Genomic DNA, 19,218 nt, shown 5'->3' with positions numbered 1-19,218 from the left:
AGGTTTTACCAATGCGCGGACTCGGCTTTCAATTTCTCGTTCTATTTCCTTTCTCTCTTACTCAACGGTTTTTTTTTTTTTTTTTTTTAGGGTAAATGTAATGGACTAATGACTATCCCTATATTCTTTGCCGAAGTATCTAAATGACTCTAGATTCACATGAGTTTCGTTTTTCTTATTTTGTAAAAAAGTGTAACAACTTAATTCAGTGGTAATAAGTAGAGGTGGCAAACGGGCCGCTAAGCACGAGCACGGTACGTTTAAAAGTGGCTCGGTACGGCACAAGCCCGTTAACGATTTTGCCCGGTCCAAGCACGTTATTTTAATGGGTTGGGCTAGGCCTAGAAAAATGAGCCCATGAACTCGGCCCGACCCGAGCACGATAATTTAAGACCCACTGCCTGGCCCGGCCTGCTATAAAATATAATATATATTTTTTTTTCCATTTCTAATATGAAGATAACATATTTATAAAAATAAACTTAGTTTTGAGTGTGAACAATAAACTTATATACTAATAATTATTTATTTGAGTATAAATTTAGATTCCCTTAGACTCACAAGAAGTTTTGCCTAAAAATTTATTAATTGTGAACAATGAGCATTTATCACTTATTTCTTTAGTTTGTTGACAAAGAAAAAAAAATGATCAATAGACTGTATGAATTAGATTTGATTTGTAATCGTATCATGTATAATTAAAAGTTTAGATTATAAGAGTAGTAGGGGTGGTATAAGACATTCAGCTCGACTATTTTCAATTTTCGGCACGAAATGGGCCCGACACGGCCCGTTCATGAACCCGGCCCAAGCACGACCCACCACGTTGTAGGTTTCGGTCGTGGGTCGGGTCGGGTCGAGCCTTACATTTGAGTAAATGGACCGGCCCAAACCCGAGCTCGTTAAGAAGTGACCTGTCGTGAGCCGGCCCAAACACGACCCGAAGCCCGATTAGAAAGAGAAAGCAGTTGGTAAAACGCAGCATGGTTGTGTACGAGCTGGAAACTAAGAGATATTGAACTTCCTATCTCAACACATTATAAATCCTAAACTTCCGATTCGAAATACGTTTGTAAAATAGGGGATCCAAATGCAATACACATTTGACCAAAGCAACAAACACAATGCGCCATAGATGTTTCACATCTTCTCCTAAAATCGTTAACCGGTTTCTACACACTTGATACAATGTCATTGGCGTCTTGACTTTTTAATTCAGCACATCTATTTTCGATACAAATTTATATGACCGGTATTAGACAGGCAAGTAAAATGTGGTTGGTAAGTTTGCTTGTTACTTATTTTTCTTATGGCTTGTGATTTGTGAGGTTTAAGAATGAATATGATTTTTCCTTTCAAAAAGGGTTAGTCAAGCTGAGATTTGGATAAATTATACATATGTACATGGCAAACAATATGCCTCGAAATGAACAAAATACAAAAGACAAAAATGCCCAACACATGCCTGGCTTGCAATGACTTGTTTGCCACCAATGTTGTTAAGTTCTTCTTTCGAAAAACAGAAACGTTGTTAAGTTCTTGGGAAAATCTGTAACCCATTTTGATTACGCTGGTGGATTTCTGAAACAAGTTGATTGCCATCATGCCATGTGAGCTCTTCTTTCCGTTTAACATGTTGATCTCTAGCTATGGTAATGGTGAAAAGTCTAGGGAGGCTGTTTTGGTTTATAGAAGGATAGTTAGAGATGGGCTTGTGCCTGATATGTTTACTATTCCGACGGTGTTGAAATCTTGTGTTAAGTTTTTTGGGATAAGAGAAGGTAGACAGGTTCATGGTGTGGTTGTGAACTTGTGAAGATGGGTTTTGTGTAGGAGTCGTCAAAAAGCCCAGCCGGCCGGCCCTACCCAAGCCTTATGGATTTGGGCCGGGCCTTAATCATGTTTTTCTAAATTATAGAGCCGGGCCGGGCTATTTAAAAAAATCAAAACCCACGAGCTGTCCACAGGCCCGGGCCTTACGGGCTTTTTAGGGCCGAGCCGGGTTGGGTTTTTTGGATGGGTTGGGCCGGGCTTATTATATACATAATAGATTTTTATCAAAATAAAACTAAAAACTATGAAAAAGTTAAGATTTGTTAATGATTGAACTAAATGTAATAAAAAATCAAAGAAAAATATGACTTAATCAATTAATTAGTTCACATATTTAACTAATAACTTCATAAAAACATTGATAAAACAATTGAAAGGGCTTTTAGACAGGGTTTTAGATGGATTTTTTAGACCCGATCCGGGCGGGTTTTAATGGGCATGTAATGGGTCGGGCCGCGGGCCTGGCTGAGGCTTTGAACCCTCCGCTCTTGTCCGGCCTCATGCCCTATGGGCCAGGCCGAGATGGGCTTTTTGATGGGCCGGGCCAGGCTTTTGGGCCAAATGATGACCCCTACTTTTGTGTGTGATGTTTATGTTAAGAACTCGCTTGTGCATTTTTGTAGTGTTTGTGGGGAGTGTGGTGATGTGAAGAAGGTGTTTGATGAAATGCGTGTGAGGGATGTGGTGTCTTGGACTGGTTTGGTTTCGGGGCATGTCAAGGCAGGGTTGTATGGTGAGGCTGTGGAGTTGTTTTTGAGGATGGATGTGAAGCCGAATGCGGCGAGTTTTGTTAGTGTGGTTGTGGCGTGTGGAAGGATGGGGTATTTGAATGTGGGGAAGGGTGTTCATGGATTGATTTTGAAGCATTCGTTGGGGATGGATTTGGTGGTGGGCATTGCTGTTGTGGATATGTATGTTAACTTGTTAAGTGTGAGAGTCTGTGTGAGGCGAAGCGGGTTTTTGATGAGCTTCCTGAAAGAGACATTGTGTCTTGGACTAGCTTGATAAGTGGATACGTGCAATGTAAACTTCCGAGGGAGTCGTTAGATTTGTTTTGTGAAATGCAGACTTTGGGAATACAGCCTGATAAGATTATACTTTCTAGTGTGCTTTCAGCTTGTGCCAGTCTTGGGGCACTTGATTATGGTAGATGGTTGCATGAGTATATTGATCGTAAGGGTATCAAATGGGATGTGCATATCGGAACAGCTCTGATCGACATGTATGCCAAGTGTGGCTGTATAAACATGGCATTGCGTACTTTCAGTGAATTGCCTTGTGGGAATGTATCTACTTGGAATGCATTGCTAGGTGGGTTAGCCATGCATGGTCATGGGGATGAGTCACTCAAAAAGTTTGAAGAAATGACTAGGTCGGGAATCAGGCCAAATGCGGTTACTTTTCTAGCCGTCTTGACAGCTTGCTGCCATTCCGGTTTGATTGATGAAGGTCGCGGATACTTTTATGAAATGATAAGTCCACCTCATAGTCTGTGTCTCCAAGATTAGAACACTGTGGATGCATGGTTGATTTGCTATGTAGAGCTGGACTCCTGGATGATGCTCAGAAATTGATAAACACCATGCCTATGCAACCTGATGTGCTGATATTAGGAGCTCTTCTAAGTGCTTGCAAGGCCAAAGATGATGCTGAGCTCTCGCAAGAAACATTAGACCGTCTCCTGCAACTTGAGTGGCAAGACAGTGGGGTTTACGTGCTTCTATCAAACATTTTTGCTGCTAATAATAGATGGGCTGATGCAACAAGAACAAGGAGGTTGATGAAGAAGAGAGGTAGGTATACAGAAGGCCCCCGGCACAAGTGTCATAGAGGTGGACGGTAAGGCTCCCGAGTTTCTAGTTGGGGTTACTAGCCACCCTCAAAATGAGGATATAAATGCATGCAGTGTTAGACATCCTTGCTAATACCAGCCAATATTAAAGGGATTTTCTACCTCCATTTAAGTTTTAACATTTCAAGTTGAGGCCATTTCCTGCATCTTTTTCTTCAATATCTTTACATTAGGATGAGTATTATAATTGTAATTCTAACTGTAGCCTTAATTCAAATCATCATATTTTTCAAAAAGTATACTTGGGACATTAATTACTACAAATTCTTTGTTACAGTATCTCATCTAGTATATTCATTTCAAACACTGGCTAGCCTTCTTGTAAGTCAAAAGTGCTAATCCATTGGCATGAAGCAGCATGGTTTACTTGCCATACTTGTCGTGGAGGGTCAATTGATCTAGATCGGACCAGTAGTTCAGTCAATCAGGCGTGCATTGAGAGATTGATTGTAGAGATTATCAGAAACATCGTGCATTTGAGTGGAATGCTACACTACGTTAATGTAAATTCTAGTGTTTTACTTTATTGCTCTGCACTATAATCGTAATCTGTGTGGCTTTAGTGAAAGACAGAGGCGGGAATGGAGAAAGCAACAGGCATAAGTAGAGACATGGGAGCCTTGATGTTGTAATGTCGGCCAAGATTGCTTCTGTAATCTCAAGGAATGCTTCCAACTCGCTTAAGTTTGAATATTCTAACACACACACACACGCGCACACACATATATATATATATAAATATATATAGATATTATCAAGTCTAAATATCCGTATTTATTCAAAATGTACGGATTTTCTTAATTGACCCATTTTTAGATCATATTTTCTCATCTTAACCATTCACATTGTAGGTATATATGAGTAGATCATCTCTACAAATTTTCAGTCAAATTGATAATCGTTAAGGTATCGAAACTATATGATTTTAATGAACGAACCAAATCTGTTCAACATGAACCGTTTGTGTAATTCACAGTTTTGACTACCTTAATGATTATCAATTTGGTTAAAAGTTTGTAGAGATGATCTACTCATATATACCTAAAAGATGAATGGTTGAGATGAGAAAATATGATCGAAAAGTATGTCAATTAAGGAAATCCGTACCTTTTGAATAAATACGGACGTCCGTATCTGAAAAGGCCTATATATATAATATGATCATCAATTTGAATGAAATTTTATAAGAATGATCTATACATTAATATCAATAAACTGTACAATGAAGATATGGAAATATGACCGAAAAGTTAGTCAAGGAACTTCACACATTAATTTCAGAACAAAATTTCGCTCTGGATAGGAACTATAAATATATATATATATATATATATATATATTTGGTCAGCATTTAAGTTTTACCTTTAATATTATTAATTTTTGCATTTAAATGGCATTGTGTACTAATATTGCTGTCTCCATTCATGGAAGAACATAAATTATTATTATTATTTTTAGAATAAAACAGAATGTTGAAACGAGTATAAAATCAATGAAGGCTGAATCATCACAACTGATTTGGTAAAATTTTCCCCATTTAAAATCTTTCAATAAAGAAAGAAAAAAAACAATACAACAAACGCTACATGGATCCTACAACCCAACAGTAGAACCACAAGAAAAAAAGAAAAAAAAGAAGGAAAAATACACAAGGTTACAGCTGAAATGTTGGCACGATCCAAATCGGTGGTTGCTTGCTCAACTTGGCTAGAGTTGAAACATGTACGGCGTCGATGGTTAAAAACCGTTTATTTTCAAAATCATACACACCAAAATCATGAGGACCATCAGCTCCCAAGACTTCTTCTTGACTGTTACTATCATGGCTAAAGTATACGGAATTTGGTAGACATCCTCGGAAACTTGACGCCGTCACAGAAAATGAAGAGTTATCACCCACAAAGAGAGCAACATCACCTAAAGTATTTATCTCAATCCACTTGCGCTTATTGAAATTCAGTTTATAAATTACAAATTTCACAGTACGCGGTCTCCCATCCTCATCCTTAACAATCAGCCTGTGAACTAACAACAATCCTTTCTCATTTAAATACACCAGATAATTCTTGGTCCAATTTATAAGAAAGCTCCGTGCAACTATTTTTAGGCCGGAATGAAAACGAGAGTTGATCTCACAAGATAAAACCCTGTTATCACATTGAACACCATATAACTTGCCTTCAAGAAAAACAACTTCACAAAACCCACGAGCACGGTGACGCCAGTCAACAAAAGTCCAGGTTGAGTCTTTCCCGAGTCGAATAAAAGCCAGTTGGGAAAAAGGCTCAGTTATGACCACAACAATGCACTCATTTGCATTCAGTAATGGGTCTGCTGAAATTACAACCTTGTGAACCAAATAATCAAAGTGTTGACGATAAAAATCGTTTATAGGGGGCAACAATGGAGGAAGGTGGATAAGTGAATTTTGTTTCTCTCTCCTCCCTCTAACCCTAAAGAATGGATTTACAAGGGTAATGGCATAATTATTCTTCTCCACATATATCAGCCATCCTTTTGAAGACCCACAAAACCGAGTATTTGGCAATCTTACTTCCATATCAAGAAGCTTATTATCCATGACGTTGTATACCTTCCATGTATCTTCATTGTCGGTATTAATCAAGAGCATTGGAGGAGGATGACAACTTTGCCTTGTAGCAAATATGTTTTTATTATCCTTTGCTACCCAATACCATGGTTTACAGACAATACTAAACCGCAAATAATCTCCCAATAACTCTAGCCTCCCTAAAACTGAATTCAACAGGTTCTTAGGCAACTGTGACCAATCTGATAAACCAAAATAAAGGGAAAAATATTAGAGAGATGATCACTGACCAGAGTTTTATCAAACAAATATATAACTAATGAATATGAATTTCGTATGAACCAAACTTATAAACCTTAATTATTACCCAAAAATCCTCTCATGGAAGAAAATAAATCAAACAAAACACAACAGCCAGCATAAAGGTAAACTACCCAAAAACAATCTAAACTAGAGAAGCAACAGGAAATCAAAACAACCGAGAACAGAAAATCTAAAGTTAAGGATGAACATATGCTATACGTAGCAGCCATATAGATCCTCCTTCAAATTAATATATATGTATCAAGAACATGAATTAACTGCAATAGAAGAGATCGGTCGACCAAAACAAAGACTTGAAAATCTATATATATATATATATAAGAACAGAGATGTTGAAGAAAAACGTACCTCGAGATGGATCCATAACAAGGTTGTGCCCTAAAACTCTACTACGTCTTGCTCGAAGGTTCTTGAAGTCTTCGGTCCGGCCGGCAGAGATGGAGTCAGGTTTAGACCCCAACTTTAGCTATTTATAGAAGGAACAGTTTCTGTCAGAACTGGCTTCTGTTTGTTTACCTGATTTGGGCCCGGTCTTGTACTCTTGTATTGGGCTTTCAAGCTAATACCCTGATCTCTCCCTCTATTTATAGAAAAGCTCAAATCCTTTTCTATTGTACTATTCCTCAGGACACCGGGATACATTTTACTTTTCGGAACCTTCTACAACTAGGAAACTCTCTGCAGTTTGGATATGTTATTTTTTCTTCTTCATTCTGTGCGTAGCCTTGAAAGATTAGGAAACCTATTGAGTCAGGGTCTTGGGTCTATCAGTCGAAGTTGATTTAATTCAGATTACCCACCAATGGAAAATAACTCAAGTTATTAATGTGAAAAAAGCCACATCCCTGACTAATGAGAATGGTTTCAAAATGAAAACAAAAGGATATCAAATGCTTTTTGCATAAACTATACTTATGTTTCAACCACTATGAAGTCCTAGTTTTGTCCATAACAAGGAGAACTGATTTCATAGTGCTAAAGATCGATCGATCATCGATGGCTAGCTAGAAAATATCGAAGGGCAGTCCATGGTGATCTTATGTTCTTATATATATTACATTTTTAACTCCTCATTTTTATCTCTCAACCTCATACTTACGAAGTAGAGATTATAGTACAATTGCTTCTTGGATTTTCATTATAGTTTAATTGTAATTCTAACTGTAGCCTCAATTCAAATGATCATATTTTTCAAGAAGTATACTTGGGACATTAATTACTACAAATTGTTTGTTACAGTATCTCATCTAGTATATTCATTTCATACTTCACTAGCTAACCTTCTTGTAAGTTAAAAGTGCTAATCCATTGGCATGAAGCAGCATAGTGAACCAAATAAAAAAAAGAAGAAGGAAAAATACACAAGGTTATAGCTGAAATGTTGGCACAATCCAAATCGGTGGTTGCTTGCTCATCTTGGCTAGAGTTGAAACATGTATGGTGTCGATAGTTAAAAACCGTTTATTTTCAAAATCACACACGCCAAAATCATGAGGACCATCAGCTCCCAAGACTTCATCTTCATTGTTACTATCATGGCTAAAGTATACGGAATTTGGTAGACATCCTCGGAAACTTGATGCCGACATACAAAATGAAGGGTTATCACCCACAAAGAGAGCAACATCACCTAAAGTATTTATCTCGATCCACTTGCGCTTGTTGAAATTCAGTTTATATATTACAAATTTCAATGTACGTCTCCCCCCCTTAAACATCACTAGCTTTGAAACCCGCGCTTCGCGCGTGCGTGGTTATATCTCGAAGCTAAAATGAGACCATACTAAGAAACCAAGATACGGTCGAAGACTTTCATCGTACAGTAATCAGCCATTTGAATGGCTACAGACAGTATCACGGTAACAGATGCCTGGAAATTAACCATTTGAGCAATCAGTTTTTGCTAATTAAGTGGATTTGTTTTTGATGGGATCTTTATTAATTTTCTTTCGCTACCAAAAAACGTGTGGGTATTTGTAGAAGGTGAAAGTTCCCACATAATCAGAATTATGAAATTTACCATGAATTGCATATAAGTTGCAACTTAATGAATTGGAAACTGATAAGGAAAAATGACAGTATAATTTGCAAGAGCAGTTGAGAAGGTCAAACACAATTGCTCAAAAATATGTGCAAAAACAAAAGGTCCCTTTTTTATGCATAACCATTCATATACAAACACAAAAAGACACCTCCAATGGTTCAAAATTAAATCGAGATTAAAGAAAAGAATGAGGCAATAGCCAGTGAAAGCATCAATTCCTTTTTCGAATTTGATTGTTTGATAAAATCTAGATTTCCGTAAAATGGAAAAAATAGTTGAATTGTTTGATGTTCTCTAAGACTAGAAAAATAAAAGGTCTTCAACTTCTGCGTACTCCATGGCTGGCCCCTGGAGGGTCTTAATTGTTAGTATGCAAAGCATAGGACCTTGGAATGTACCATTTGTCCACAACAGTAGCACATAAGAAACTTGATTCTGATATATAACCTTCAAAATCATGAAAACTCCTTCAAGGTTTTCTCAAACCCAAAACCCAGATTTCCAAATTTCAAAGAACTAAAAAACCAAATCCAAACAAACCCGACAATCTAACAGTCAAACAACTGATCGTAAAATTGAAACGACAAACGTTTGTGCCCATTTAGTCAATCACCAAAAACAAATTATCTTACAATCATGTACCAACGCTATTTCACACAATGGCCACTAAGAAACTATCTTTCAATAGCTATTAAAACAACAAAGCCCACAAAAATCTCAATTCCAGATCCAAAATCTAAACTTTGACAAACCAAATTAATTCTCACACATGCTAGTCTGCAAAGCCTTTTAGCCTCAAACTATATGATATCTCATTCTGGGTTCTTTACAGGAAGACCAAAGAAATAATCATAGTTCACAACTACACAATGAACGTTGGGAAAATAGTTTTTCCTATTTGTAATAGAAACCGATTGCTTGATATAACAAAAACCACAGTTGCTCCCTTCCATATTACATGCATAGTAACTTGAAAGACCGAAGCAAAACTTAATGCAATTAAAGTACCTTTTCAGAGCTGTTATACAAAGAATACAATCAACTTGATTGCGAAACTTGATCAAAAAAATCAAAAGAGCCTCCACCTGCAAAAAAGAAAGAAGACTGAAACTGAAATTGAAAAGTAGACACATGACACACAAACCCAGAGCTCAATTTGTATAAAATGACCTCAGGAGCGACCTCAGCCAATGCCACTTAATGCAATTAAAGTACCTTTTCAGAGCTGTTATACAAAGAATACAATCAACTTAAAAATATTCATAACCATACCGAAGATCGGATATACAAATGACGTATACCAAAGAGAATTAAGGATACCAAGCAAGTCGTCGGTTTTTTATCTGTCAGATATAAACGTAATGCTATACGTTTCACTATCAGTTCATCCATCCAGTAGTTCTCAAATCACAATTTAACGTTGTACCTCTCTCCCTCTAGCCTTACAGAAGTGGCTGAAACTATTCTAATGTCTTCTTGAATGACCTTTTCTACCACAGTATAATTTGCAAGAAAATAAGCATTTGCACGAAAATAAGCATTTGCACAACAGGTAGAATATAACCAAAGGTAGAGCTTTTCCAATTTGAAATCATACTGTTGAATACATAGACTAAAAATATAAAATAGACTGAAAGAGACGACAAATTTAATCCATGTTGAAATAAACTAAAGCTAAACAACATGAAAGCCAGAAAAACACATCATTGAGGCTCACCTTTTTTCATGATATCTATGAAGCATAGAATTGAACAGCTACTCCTTTTCTATTTCAGCAACCGTCGGTTGATTAATTAACTGAAATCAAAATTGATAATCATTTCACAAATTGCTTTACAGTTTTATTAGTGCTCTTTATCATTACAATTAACCCAACAACAACAATCAGTAAACAATAAAACCAAACTGACCCCAAATTACGACAGGAACAATGCAACGAACGAAACACAAACAAACCTAGAGACCAAAACAAACTCAAATTGCAATCACCCCATCTGCCGAGTTAGTAAATGAAAAGGAGACAAACTATCCAATGAACTATCATACAATTTGTAGCCTAACACCAAGTGTATAAAAACCCAGACATCAACATTGTAATTGAGAGGCAATACCTTAAGTCAGTGAGGCACAGGTGAAGGGATACTGGCACGAAAAACCTGTGTAAGACAAAAATAGTTAGAAACCTTATCACTCCATTGAGTACCTGAACCGCCCATAATCAGAACAGAGCATCACGATAAAATTTCTCTGCCACTGTTGGGGACAACAATGGAGGGAGGTGGATAATTGAATTTTGTTTCTCTCTCCTCCCTCTAACCCTAAGGAACGGATTAAAGAGAGTTACTGCCAAATTTTTCTCCACAAATATCAACCATCCTTTCGAAGACCCACAAAACCGAGTATTTGGCAATCTTACTTCCATATCAAGAAGCTTATTATCCATGACGTTGTATACCTTCCATGTATCTTCATTGTCGGTATTAATCAAGAGCATTGGAGGAGGATGACAACTTTGCCTCGCAGAAAATATGGTTTTATTATCCTTTGCTACCCAATACCACGATTTACAGACAATACTAAATCGCAAGTAATCTCCCAATAACTCTAGTCTCTCTAAAACTGAAGCCAGTAGTTCCTTAGGCAACTCTGACCAATCTGATAAGAAAAGAGATGTTGAAGGACACGTACCCGGAGGTGGATCCATAATTTGAGACTTCAGAAGTTGAACAGGTTGTACCCTAGAACTCTGTCAGAGTTGGCTTCTGTTTCTTTCCTCTGTTTATATATAGAAAAGTTTTGTAGTCCTCAAGAGACTCCAGGTATTTTCCGGACCCTCCTACAACTAGGAAACTCTCCACGATTTGGATTTGCTCTTCAGCTTTTGTCTTCTCTATTATCTATTTGTAGCCTTTGAAGATTAGGAAACCTTCTCCAAGGTAATTTCACTTAGTTTGCTGCAACGTCCTCGCATCCTGATAAACTAAATAAAGAAAGCACTAACTTCTTAGTTTTCGTGTTTTGCTTCGCTGAACAAGACAGCAGCAAGCTCGGGACTGAATATCAAATTATCAATAGAGATAGCTTACAATGTAATAAGGGGACCTTAAATCACACATAAAGAAAAAGGTCCATCTACCACTGCTCATACTTCTAAACCAATAGCTTTATTCACTAGCTAGGATGTGATCCACAGTAGTCTAACAGTCAAAAAATATCTAAGATAATTAACTCTATAAATTCAGATCTATCTATAGAATATTAAAATGTCTTCGAGAATGCACTTGATCAACAGCACACGCCATTGACATTGTGTACTCGATCAATTTTTCTCTTCTGATCTTCAAGATAGCTATCTTTCATGAACGATCCTTTCTCCCACATACCTACATCACGGGAAAGAAAATTGATAGCAAATGATCACTATACTGTTTCATGAGTACAAGTTTTGTATATACTTCCCTGCCAAGCATCATGACTATAGCTTGAGGATTAGTTCCAGGAGTTTGATGAAATGTGGATCCATCAACAACCGTGAGTGAATCAACACCAAGCATCCTGTACTCTTTGTCAATAGAGTTTAATGCCTATGGTCATAGACATAGCACACTGTGTCTATGCAAAATTGCTCCAAGGAAAACATAGCATGGTCATCACTTGTACTCAAAATTGATTGAGAACTGATCCTCAGGCAGAATTTATGATTGGGCATATGCTCAAGAAATTGTCTACTAATCAGTTGATAATCAATTTGTTTACTGTATCCCTACGTAACTGTGGGAGATACATTTAATTATTTTCTACAGTTGAATTTTAATGAGAGAATATAAATTATAAAACCAACGGACATTGTTACATTGATCAAGGAAACTGACAGTGCAGAAACTAAAAGTAAAAAAAGATACACAAGTTCACAGCTTAATTGTTGGCAGAATCCAGATTGGTGGTTGCTCGCTCATCTTGACTAGAGTTGAAACATGTGTGGTGTCAATGGTTAGAAACCCTTTATTTTCAACATCATACACGCCAAAATCATGAGGACCGTCAGGTCCCAAGCGTACATCCAAATTATTACTATCGTGACTATAGTATATGCAATTTGGTATACATCCTCGAAAACTTGAAGCCGACACCAAGAAAGATGAGTTATCACCCACAAAGAGAGCAGCATCCCCTAGAGTATTTATCTCAATCCACTTACGCTTATTGAAATTCAGTTTATAGATTACGAATTTCAGTGTACGTCTTGCATCCACTTCCTCCATATGTCTATGAACCAGCAACAAGTCTTTCTCATTTGAATACACTAGATATTTCTTGCTGTAACAAACAGTTTGAACTTTGCGTGCAGCTATTTTTAGACCGGAGTGAAAACGAGTGTTGATCTCACAAGATAAAACTCTACTATCACATTGGACACCATACAACTTATCTTCAAGAAAAACTACTTCATGAAATCCACGAGCACGGTAACGTACGTCAACATAAGTCCAAGTTGAGTCTTTCCCGAGTCTAAGAAAAGCCAACTGGGAAAAGGGCTGAGTTATGACCACAACAATGCACTCAGTTGTACTTACTAATGGGTCTGCTGAAATCATAGCCTTGCGAACATAATAATCTAAGTCTCCACGATAAAATTTCTCTGCCACTGTTGGGGACAACAATGGAGGGAGGTGGATAATTGAATTTTGTTTCTCTCTCCTCCCTCTAACCCTAAGGAACGGATTAAAGAGAGTTACTGCCAAATTTTTCTCCACAAATATCAACCATCCTTTCGAAGACCCACAAAACCGAGTATTTGGCACTCTTACTTCCAAATCAAGAAGCTTATTATCCATGACGTTGTATACCTTCCATGTATCTTCTTTGTCAGTGTTAATCAAGAGCATTGGAGGAGGATGACAACATTGTCTTGCAGCAAATATGTTTTTATTATCCTTTGCTACCCAATACCACGATTTACAGACAATACTAAGGGGAGTGTATTGTATATGGAATTAGTTGAAGTTTTAATGAAGTCTATGGAATTTGAAAGTCTAGGTATATTCAATACAGATTTTTAAAAGTCCATCAAAGTCTGGGTGTATTCAACTAGATTTTAAAAAATCATTATGAATTCCACCAAAATTCAGAGGTATTCAATTAAGACTGGGTATTCAATTAAGACTTTTTAAAATGAATAGAAGTTTAGATGTATTCAAAATATCATTCATACTTATGGAATTAATAACTCATAGATAATTGTAGACTTTGTAGTGTAAATTACACACACCAAAACTCCAATATTTTTCCATCCACTAGAGCAAAGATTTGGAAAAGTCTACGACAGACTTTCTCTTTACATGTGAATATGTTGATCCTACAATACATCATCTTTTTTATATTTTTTTATAATATTTTGTGCTATCAATGTTCTATTCTACCTATTCTTTTCAATGTTTTTTGAATGTTAATATTTTGTTGTATTTCAATTGTAATGCTTGGAACCCTCGATAACCTAAAATATTATCTACTAACTCTTGATATTAGAACCACATGATCATATATTATTATATTAGCGTACATGAATTAAACTTGTGAACATTTAAATGTCCCACTTTATAATATGTGTTTTTGGTTTACGTACTATGCGTGTTGTTAAGTTAATATAATTTTTTTGTTACCTATGTTTATGTATTTCAATCAAATATTATAAAGGTATGCATCGAAATTAGATAGATGAACACTCAACTTATAATCGGTGTCATTATGTGTTTGTCATTGCATTTTTATTTTTTGTTCATTTCTTGTAACTCTGTAAGTATTAAGAAATCTACATAAGTCATTCATATAAAATCTGTAGATTTCAGAAATCAGTGAAAGTCTGTGAATAAAAATCGATGGTTTTAAGAAATCAGTGAAAGTCTATGGACTTTTTAAAGAGTCTGTAGACTTTTCAAAAAGTCAATTGATTAAAATAAGTCTGTATGAATCCAAATGCAATACACCCCCCTAAATCGCAAGTAATCTCCCAATAACTCTAGTCTCACTATAACTGAATCCAAAAGGTTTTTAGGCAACTCTGACCAATCTGGGATAAATCAAAATAAAGGGGATAAATTAGAGAGATCACCGACCAGCGTTTATCAAACAAATATATAACTAATGAATTTCGTGTGAACCAAACTTAAAAATCAAACACAACAGCCTGCATAAAGGTAACTACCCAAAAAAAAATAATCAAAAACTAGAGAAGCAACTGGAAAACAAACAATCGAGAACGGTTTTAGAGTATAGAAAATCTCAAATTAAGGGATGAACATATGATATATCCTCTTCAAATTAATATACATACATATATATCCGGGCAGGCAAATACAATCAAAATCATGTATTATCTGTAAAAGAAGAGATCGATCGACCAAAACAAAGACTTGAAAAAATCTATATATAAGTAAAGAGATGTTGAAGAAAACGTACCTCGAGATGGATCCATAATTTGAAATCTCAAAAGTTGAACAGGTTGTGCCCTAGAACTCAACTAGGTCTTGCTCGCGAGTTCTTCACGTCTTCAGTACGGCCGGCAGATGGAGTCAGGTTCAGATCCCAACTTTAGCTATTTATAGAATGAACAGTTTCTGTCAGAGCTGGCTTCTCTTTCTTTTCCTGATTTGGGCCTGTTCTTGAATTCGGCTGTCAGGCAAACAGTCTAGTCTCTCTTGTATTCATAGAAAAGGTTATGCACTGTAGTGACTGTACTATTCCTCAAGACTCCGGGATTTCTTTTAATTTCCGGACCCCCTACAGGACTAAGAAACTTTTCACAATTTGGATCTGTTCGATCTTCAGCTTTTGTCTTCTCGATCTATTCTCTATGTGTAGCCTTTGAAGATTAGAAAACCTATTGAGTCCGGGTTTGTTAGTCAAAGTTGATTCAATTAATATCACCCACAACTGATCGACATCCTTGATAAACAATATTGTTTCAAAATGAAAACAAAAAGATATCAAAATGCAGTCCATATATTTTAGAGTTACCGTCAAGTTAACGGTGTTTAGACAAAAATCTAAAAAATTATTAATAAAGTAACATGTCAACAATTAAGACCGTTACATTATATAGAACATCTAGATTTTATTAAATTTACGTAACTTTACGCCTTCTTCATTCTAGAGGAGCCAGATCCAAGTGTAAACTTCTTAGTTTTCATGTCTTGCTTCACTGAACAAGACAACAGCAAGTTGGGGATTAAATATCAATAGGGATAGCTTACATTGTAATAAGGGTACCACAGCTTATTCTTCTACAATCTACACCAATACCTTTATTCACTAGCTAGCTATAGGATGTGATCCGCAGTAGTACAACATTAAAAAAATATCTAGATAATAAATTCAGATCTACACTCCTACAAAATATTCAAATGTCTTGCAGAAATGTACTTGATCAACGTCGCGCGCCATCGACATTATGTACTCGATCAATTCTTCTCTTCTGATCTTCGAGATAGGTATCTTTCATGAACAATCCTTTCTCCCACATACCTACATTACGGGAAAGAAAATTGATTAGCAACTGATTACTATACATACAGTATAGTTTCATGATTACATGCTTAGTGTATACTTGCCTGCCAAGCATCATGACTGTAGCTTGAGGATTAGTTCCTGGAGTCTGATGAAATGTGGATCCATCAACAACCCTAAGTGAATCAACACCAAGCACCCTGTACTCTTTGTCCACAACCCTCCCAACTTGACAACCTCCATGATAATGCCATATGGTCATCACTGTGTCTATGCAAAATTGCTCCAAGGAAAACATAGCGTTCGCATGTCTTCGCCTATTGTTAATCGGCAAAGTCAGCATCAGTTTAATGAGAGCTTCGATTGGCATCTTCTTGTAACGGAACTTCGAAAAGGCTTTGGAATTGATCACACTGATAATGGTCCTCATACCCTGAATGCACCTCCTCAAGTCCTCTGGCTCTTTGAAGTAGTTGAATGTGACAAACGGAGTGTCATCAGGATCCAGGTTCCTCAGCTCTAGATGACCTCTGGAGAGCGGACCTGTGATTTTTTCAAGGATGACTCCAGCTCTCAGGGTCCCGTTCACAACTGCGTTTACTGTGTCTACTGCTATCGGCTTGGCTTCTGGTACAACTTTGAAAGGCTCATAATTACCCTACAAGCAAATGCTCCATCAATTTTCTTTGTACAGAAATGGAATACTCTATACTACATTTTTGCATACTTCGATTATAACCGTGTTACATATCCAAATACCACCATGATATATATATAGAGTATATATAGTTCAAAACAGCAGTTAGAAAATTTCAATCTTACAAAAAGAAAATAATAATAATAATAATAATAACCATACTTTCCTACAGGGTATTTCTATAGACACCCTTAATTTATCTATTCACGTACACCCAATTTCTGAAGAAGGAGAAAATTAAGTTAATGAACTAACCTCATTCAATATGAGCCTAAAGCTCTTAGCAAGCCTTTGAGCCAAAGGATAAACCAAGCTCAATCCGCTAGCTCCTTCAATGAAGGTATCAAATCTGGTTATGCCTACAACTTGAACCAGAGACACCTCAACCGGCAGAGGTGACGGAATGAGGAGGACGTTCATTGGATTATCAGCCATTCCTTGCCCCACCAACGGCTGATCCACCACCATCTGAATGCCGTGCTTCTGAAGATGGTAACCCGGCCCAATACCACTTAGCATCAGTAGCTGAGGACTCCCAATAGCTCCAGCTGTTAATATAATCTCATTCTTGGGGTCACTGTTTAGGTAAGCTTGGTGCCTAACTCCATTTGCATCTTTATATATCACACCATAAGCTTGAGGCCTTGCCCTTCCTGCATAAACAAATCAAACTCACGTCAAGATAGTGATCTTAGCTAACCCAAATGTTTAGTGTCACATCATTTGGTATTAAACTCTTACCGGGAATGCGTCTAAACAAAACTTTGTGCACAATGGCATGCAAGTAGACGGTGATACTGCTCGGGTTTGCATACTCAAGCAAATCCGCGGCGGTGTGTCTATGGCCTTCTCTGTCGAAAATGGTACCTCCGACTTTAGTACCGTAGGAATGGTTGAAGGTATAGCCGTTATTCGGCAACACTCCGACTTCAAGCAAGCCATCTCTTAGAGCAGTCTCCCACTCCAACATGGGAGGTTGAAATGCCACAACTTGTTCAACCCATTCATAAGCCTGTTCGACCCATTTTTGGTTCCACCCCGCTTCCTTGATGTAGGGCGTGCTGGCACGCGAGTAAAACCCGGCATTGACAGCTGAGCCGCCGCCAAGGATGCGTGCCCTTGCATTGTAGACACCATCCTCGGAGGTGAAGGGCTGCGCCGGGGAAGTGGGAGACTTGTCCAGAAGAACAGAAGCAAAGTTGCCAATGTCGGTGATGTTAGGGTTAGTGTAGGGCGAGCCACCACGTTCCAGGACTAAGACTTTTGCGTCGCCGTGCGAGAGAGTAGCAGCTAGAGGACACCCGGCAGTACCGCCGCCGACAATTATGTAGTCGTAGAAAATCTCTAGCGGAGCCGACGTTGCTTCGTGCACAAATGTGAAGTCTGGAGCTGCAGACACAAATTAATTAAGTAAATAAAAAACATGTGTTTTCTATTATCTTGTGTCATGTTAGTTCTACACAAACAAATCCATACCTTTGTCCAAACAAGAAATGCGAAGAAAGAAGAACATCCAAGAAAGCAAAGCTCCAGAGAATGATCTTCTCCACCATCTGAAATCCATTCTTCGATTCTGATCTGTGGATCTCTACAGAGCTAGCTATTACGTAAAACTAAGACTGGTCTCTTGTTTAAATAAGCCTGAACCCTGAAGCATAGGGGCCGAACGTTCTTTGTGCACAAAACGAAGCCGATGTTTTTGCCTTTTTCCCAGACACTTTTCTAGTTGAACAATATTAATTTTCACCTGCTCATGTAAAGATACAATGTCTTTGATTAATACTGGCACCACATCTGGTTACACCAATCATGTAGACCATAATTTATTAGTTCATTCACTCGAAGAACAAAGTCATATTAGTTGTTCAGGATATTATTAAGCACATTGATATATGATATGCTAATGGTATTGTTTAGGCTGTTCTAGGGAATCCATGCCATATATGTACGTCTTATTAGTAGCTTCATTCTTGACTTCTTGACCTAATTTAAGATCGAGCAATTAACTTTTGCTTTAGGATTTTGAAAGTTCTTCTATGCACCTGGTACGAGTGAACCGAACAGTCATTATTTAATCTCAACCGTTGATATGATCAGCTGTTGTATGAGACTAACATCCAAAATAACACCGTCAAAGAGAGGAAAAAAAAAGAAAACAGCAGAGCCCTCCGCCTTAGTTCGCACCGTCACTTTCGCGCGTCTGCCTTCGATTCTTTGCATCTGATTCACCCACAAATCGTCGATTACGCTGCATGTCGTTTTACCCAAAGAGATCTGAATCAACGAACCGAACTCGTCATCCTCCTATCCCCGTCCTGTTCAATTTCTGGAAACGTAGGGATGAAATGAATCAATTGGTAGGTTGAAGTTATTACGATTACATGAACTGGAATTCTGAATCTGATCTCATCAGA

At 37.4% G+C, this 19,218-nt stretch overlaps 3 protein-coding genes and 1 pseudogene across 3 annotated transcripts; 1 reads left to right on the top strand and 3 right to left on the bottom strand.

Moving 5' to 3' along the window:
* Positions 1-1,603: 1,603 nt before the first annotated feature.
* Positions 1,604-3,758, top strand: LOC101300492 (annotated as a pseudogene).
* Positions 3,759-5,339: 1,581 nt separating this feature from the next.
* On the bottom strand, positions 5,340-7,202 carry LOC101300196 (F-box protein At2g26160-like). Its single transcript, XM_004309187.1, has 3 exons — positions 7,077-7,202; positions 6,909-7,026; positions 5,340-6,478 (listed from the first exon to the last, which is right to left on the bottom strand). The coding sequence occupies exons 1-3, from the start codon at positions 7,200-7,202 to the stop codon at positions 5,340-5,342; spliced, it is 1,383 nt and encodes a 460-aa protein (XP_004309235.1).
* A 5,310-nt stretch (positions 7,203-12,512) lies between these two features.
* Positions 12,513-13,439, bottom strand: LOC101299915 (F-box protein At2g26160-like). The gene has a single exon (XM_004309186.1). It carries the CDS (start codon positions 13,437-13,439, stop codon positions 12,513-12,515), a length of 927 nt encoding a protein of 308 aa, XP_004309234.1.
* A 2,293-nt stretch (positions 13,440-15,732) lies between these two features.
* On the bottom strand, positions 15,733-18,368 carry LOC101299627 (protein HOTHEAD-like). Its single transcript, XM_004309185.1, has 5 exons — positions 18,281-18,368; positions 17,540-18,193; positions 17,060-17,457; positions 16,212-16,765; positions 15,733-16,125 (listed from the first exon to the last, which is right to left on the bottom strand). Exons 1-5 carry the CDS (start codon positions 18,366-18,368, stop codon positions 16,062-16,064), a joined length of 1,758 nt encoding a protein of 585 aa, XP_004309233.1. The 3' UTR covers positions 15,733-16,061.
* Between the last annotated feature and the right edge of the window lie 850 nt (positions 18,369-19,218).

The sequence above is a fragment of the Fragaria vesca genome, linkage group LG7 (genome assembly GCF_000184155.1).
Source record: "Fragaria vesca subsp. vesca linkage group LG7, FraVesHawaii_1.0, whole genome shotgun sequence".
Lineage (NCBI taxonomy): Eukaryota > Viridiplantae > Streptophyta > Magnoliopsida > Rosales > Rosaceae > Fragaria > Fragaria vesca.
This window is presented reverse-complemented; position numbering and strand designations above follow the sequence as displayed.

What these genes read in the sequence shown, in the direction of transcription:
- LOC101300196 (XM_004309187.1), bottom strand. Translation starts at nt 7,202, where the DNA reads ATGTATCCCGGTGTCCTGAGGAATAGTACAATAGAAAAGGATTTGAGC. An exon ending in CAAGACCGGGCCCAAATCAG is followed by an intron (nt 7,027 to 7,076) that starts GTAAACAAACAG and finishes TTCTATAAATAG; the next exon opens with CTAAAGTTGGGGTCTAAACC. An exon ending in TGTTATGGATCCATCTCGAG is followed by an intron (nt 6,479 to 6,908) that starts GTACGTTTTTCT and finishes TTGGTTTATCAG; the next exon opens with ATTGGTCACAGTTGCCTAAG.
- LOC101299915 (XM_004309186.1), bottom strand. Translation starts at nt 13,439, where the DNA reads ATGGATAATAAGCTTCTTGATTTGGAAGTAAGAGTGCCAAATACTCGG.
- LOC101299627 (XM_004309185.1), bottom strand. Translation starts at nt 18,368, where the DNA reads ATGGATTTCAGATGGTGGAGAAGATCATTCTCTGGAGCTTTGCTTTCT. An exon ending in CATTTCTTGTTTGGACAAAG is followed by an intron (nt 18,194 to 18,280) that starts GTATGGATTTGT and finishes TTGTGTCTGCAG; the next exon opens with CTCCAGACTTCACATTTGTG. An exon ending in TAGACGCATTCCCGGTAAGA is followed by an intron (nt 17,458 to 17,539) that starts GTTTAATACCAA and finishes TTGTTTATGCAG; the next exon opens with GAAGGGCAAGGCCTCAAGCT.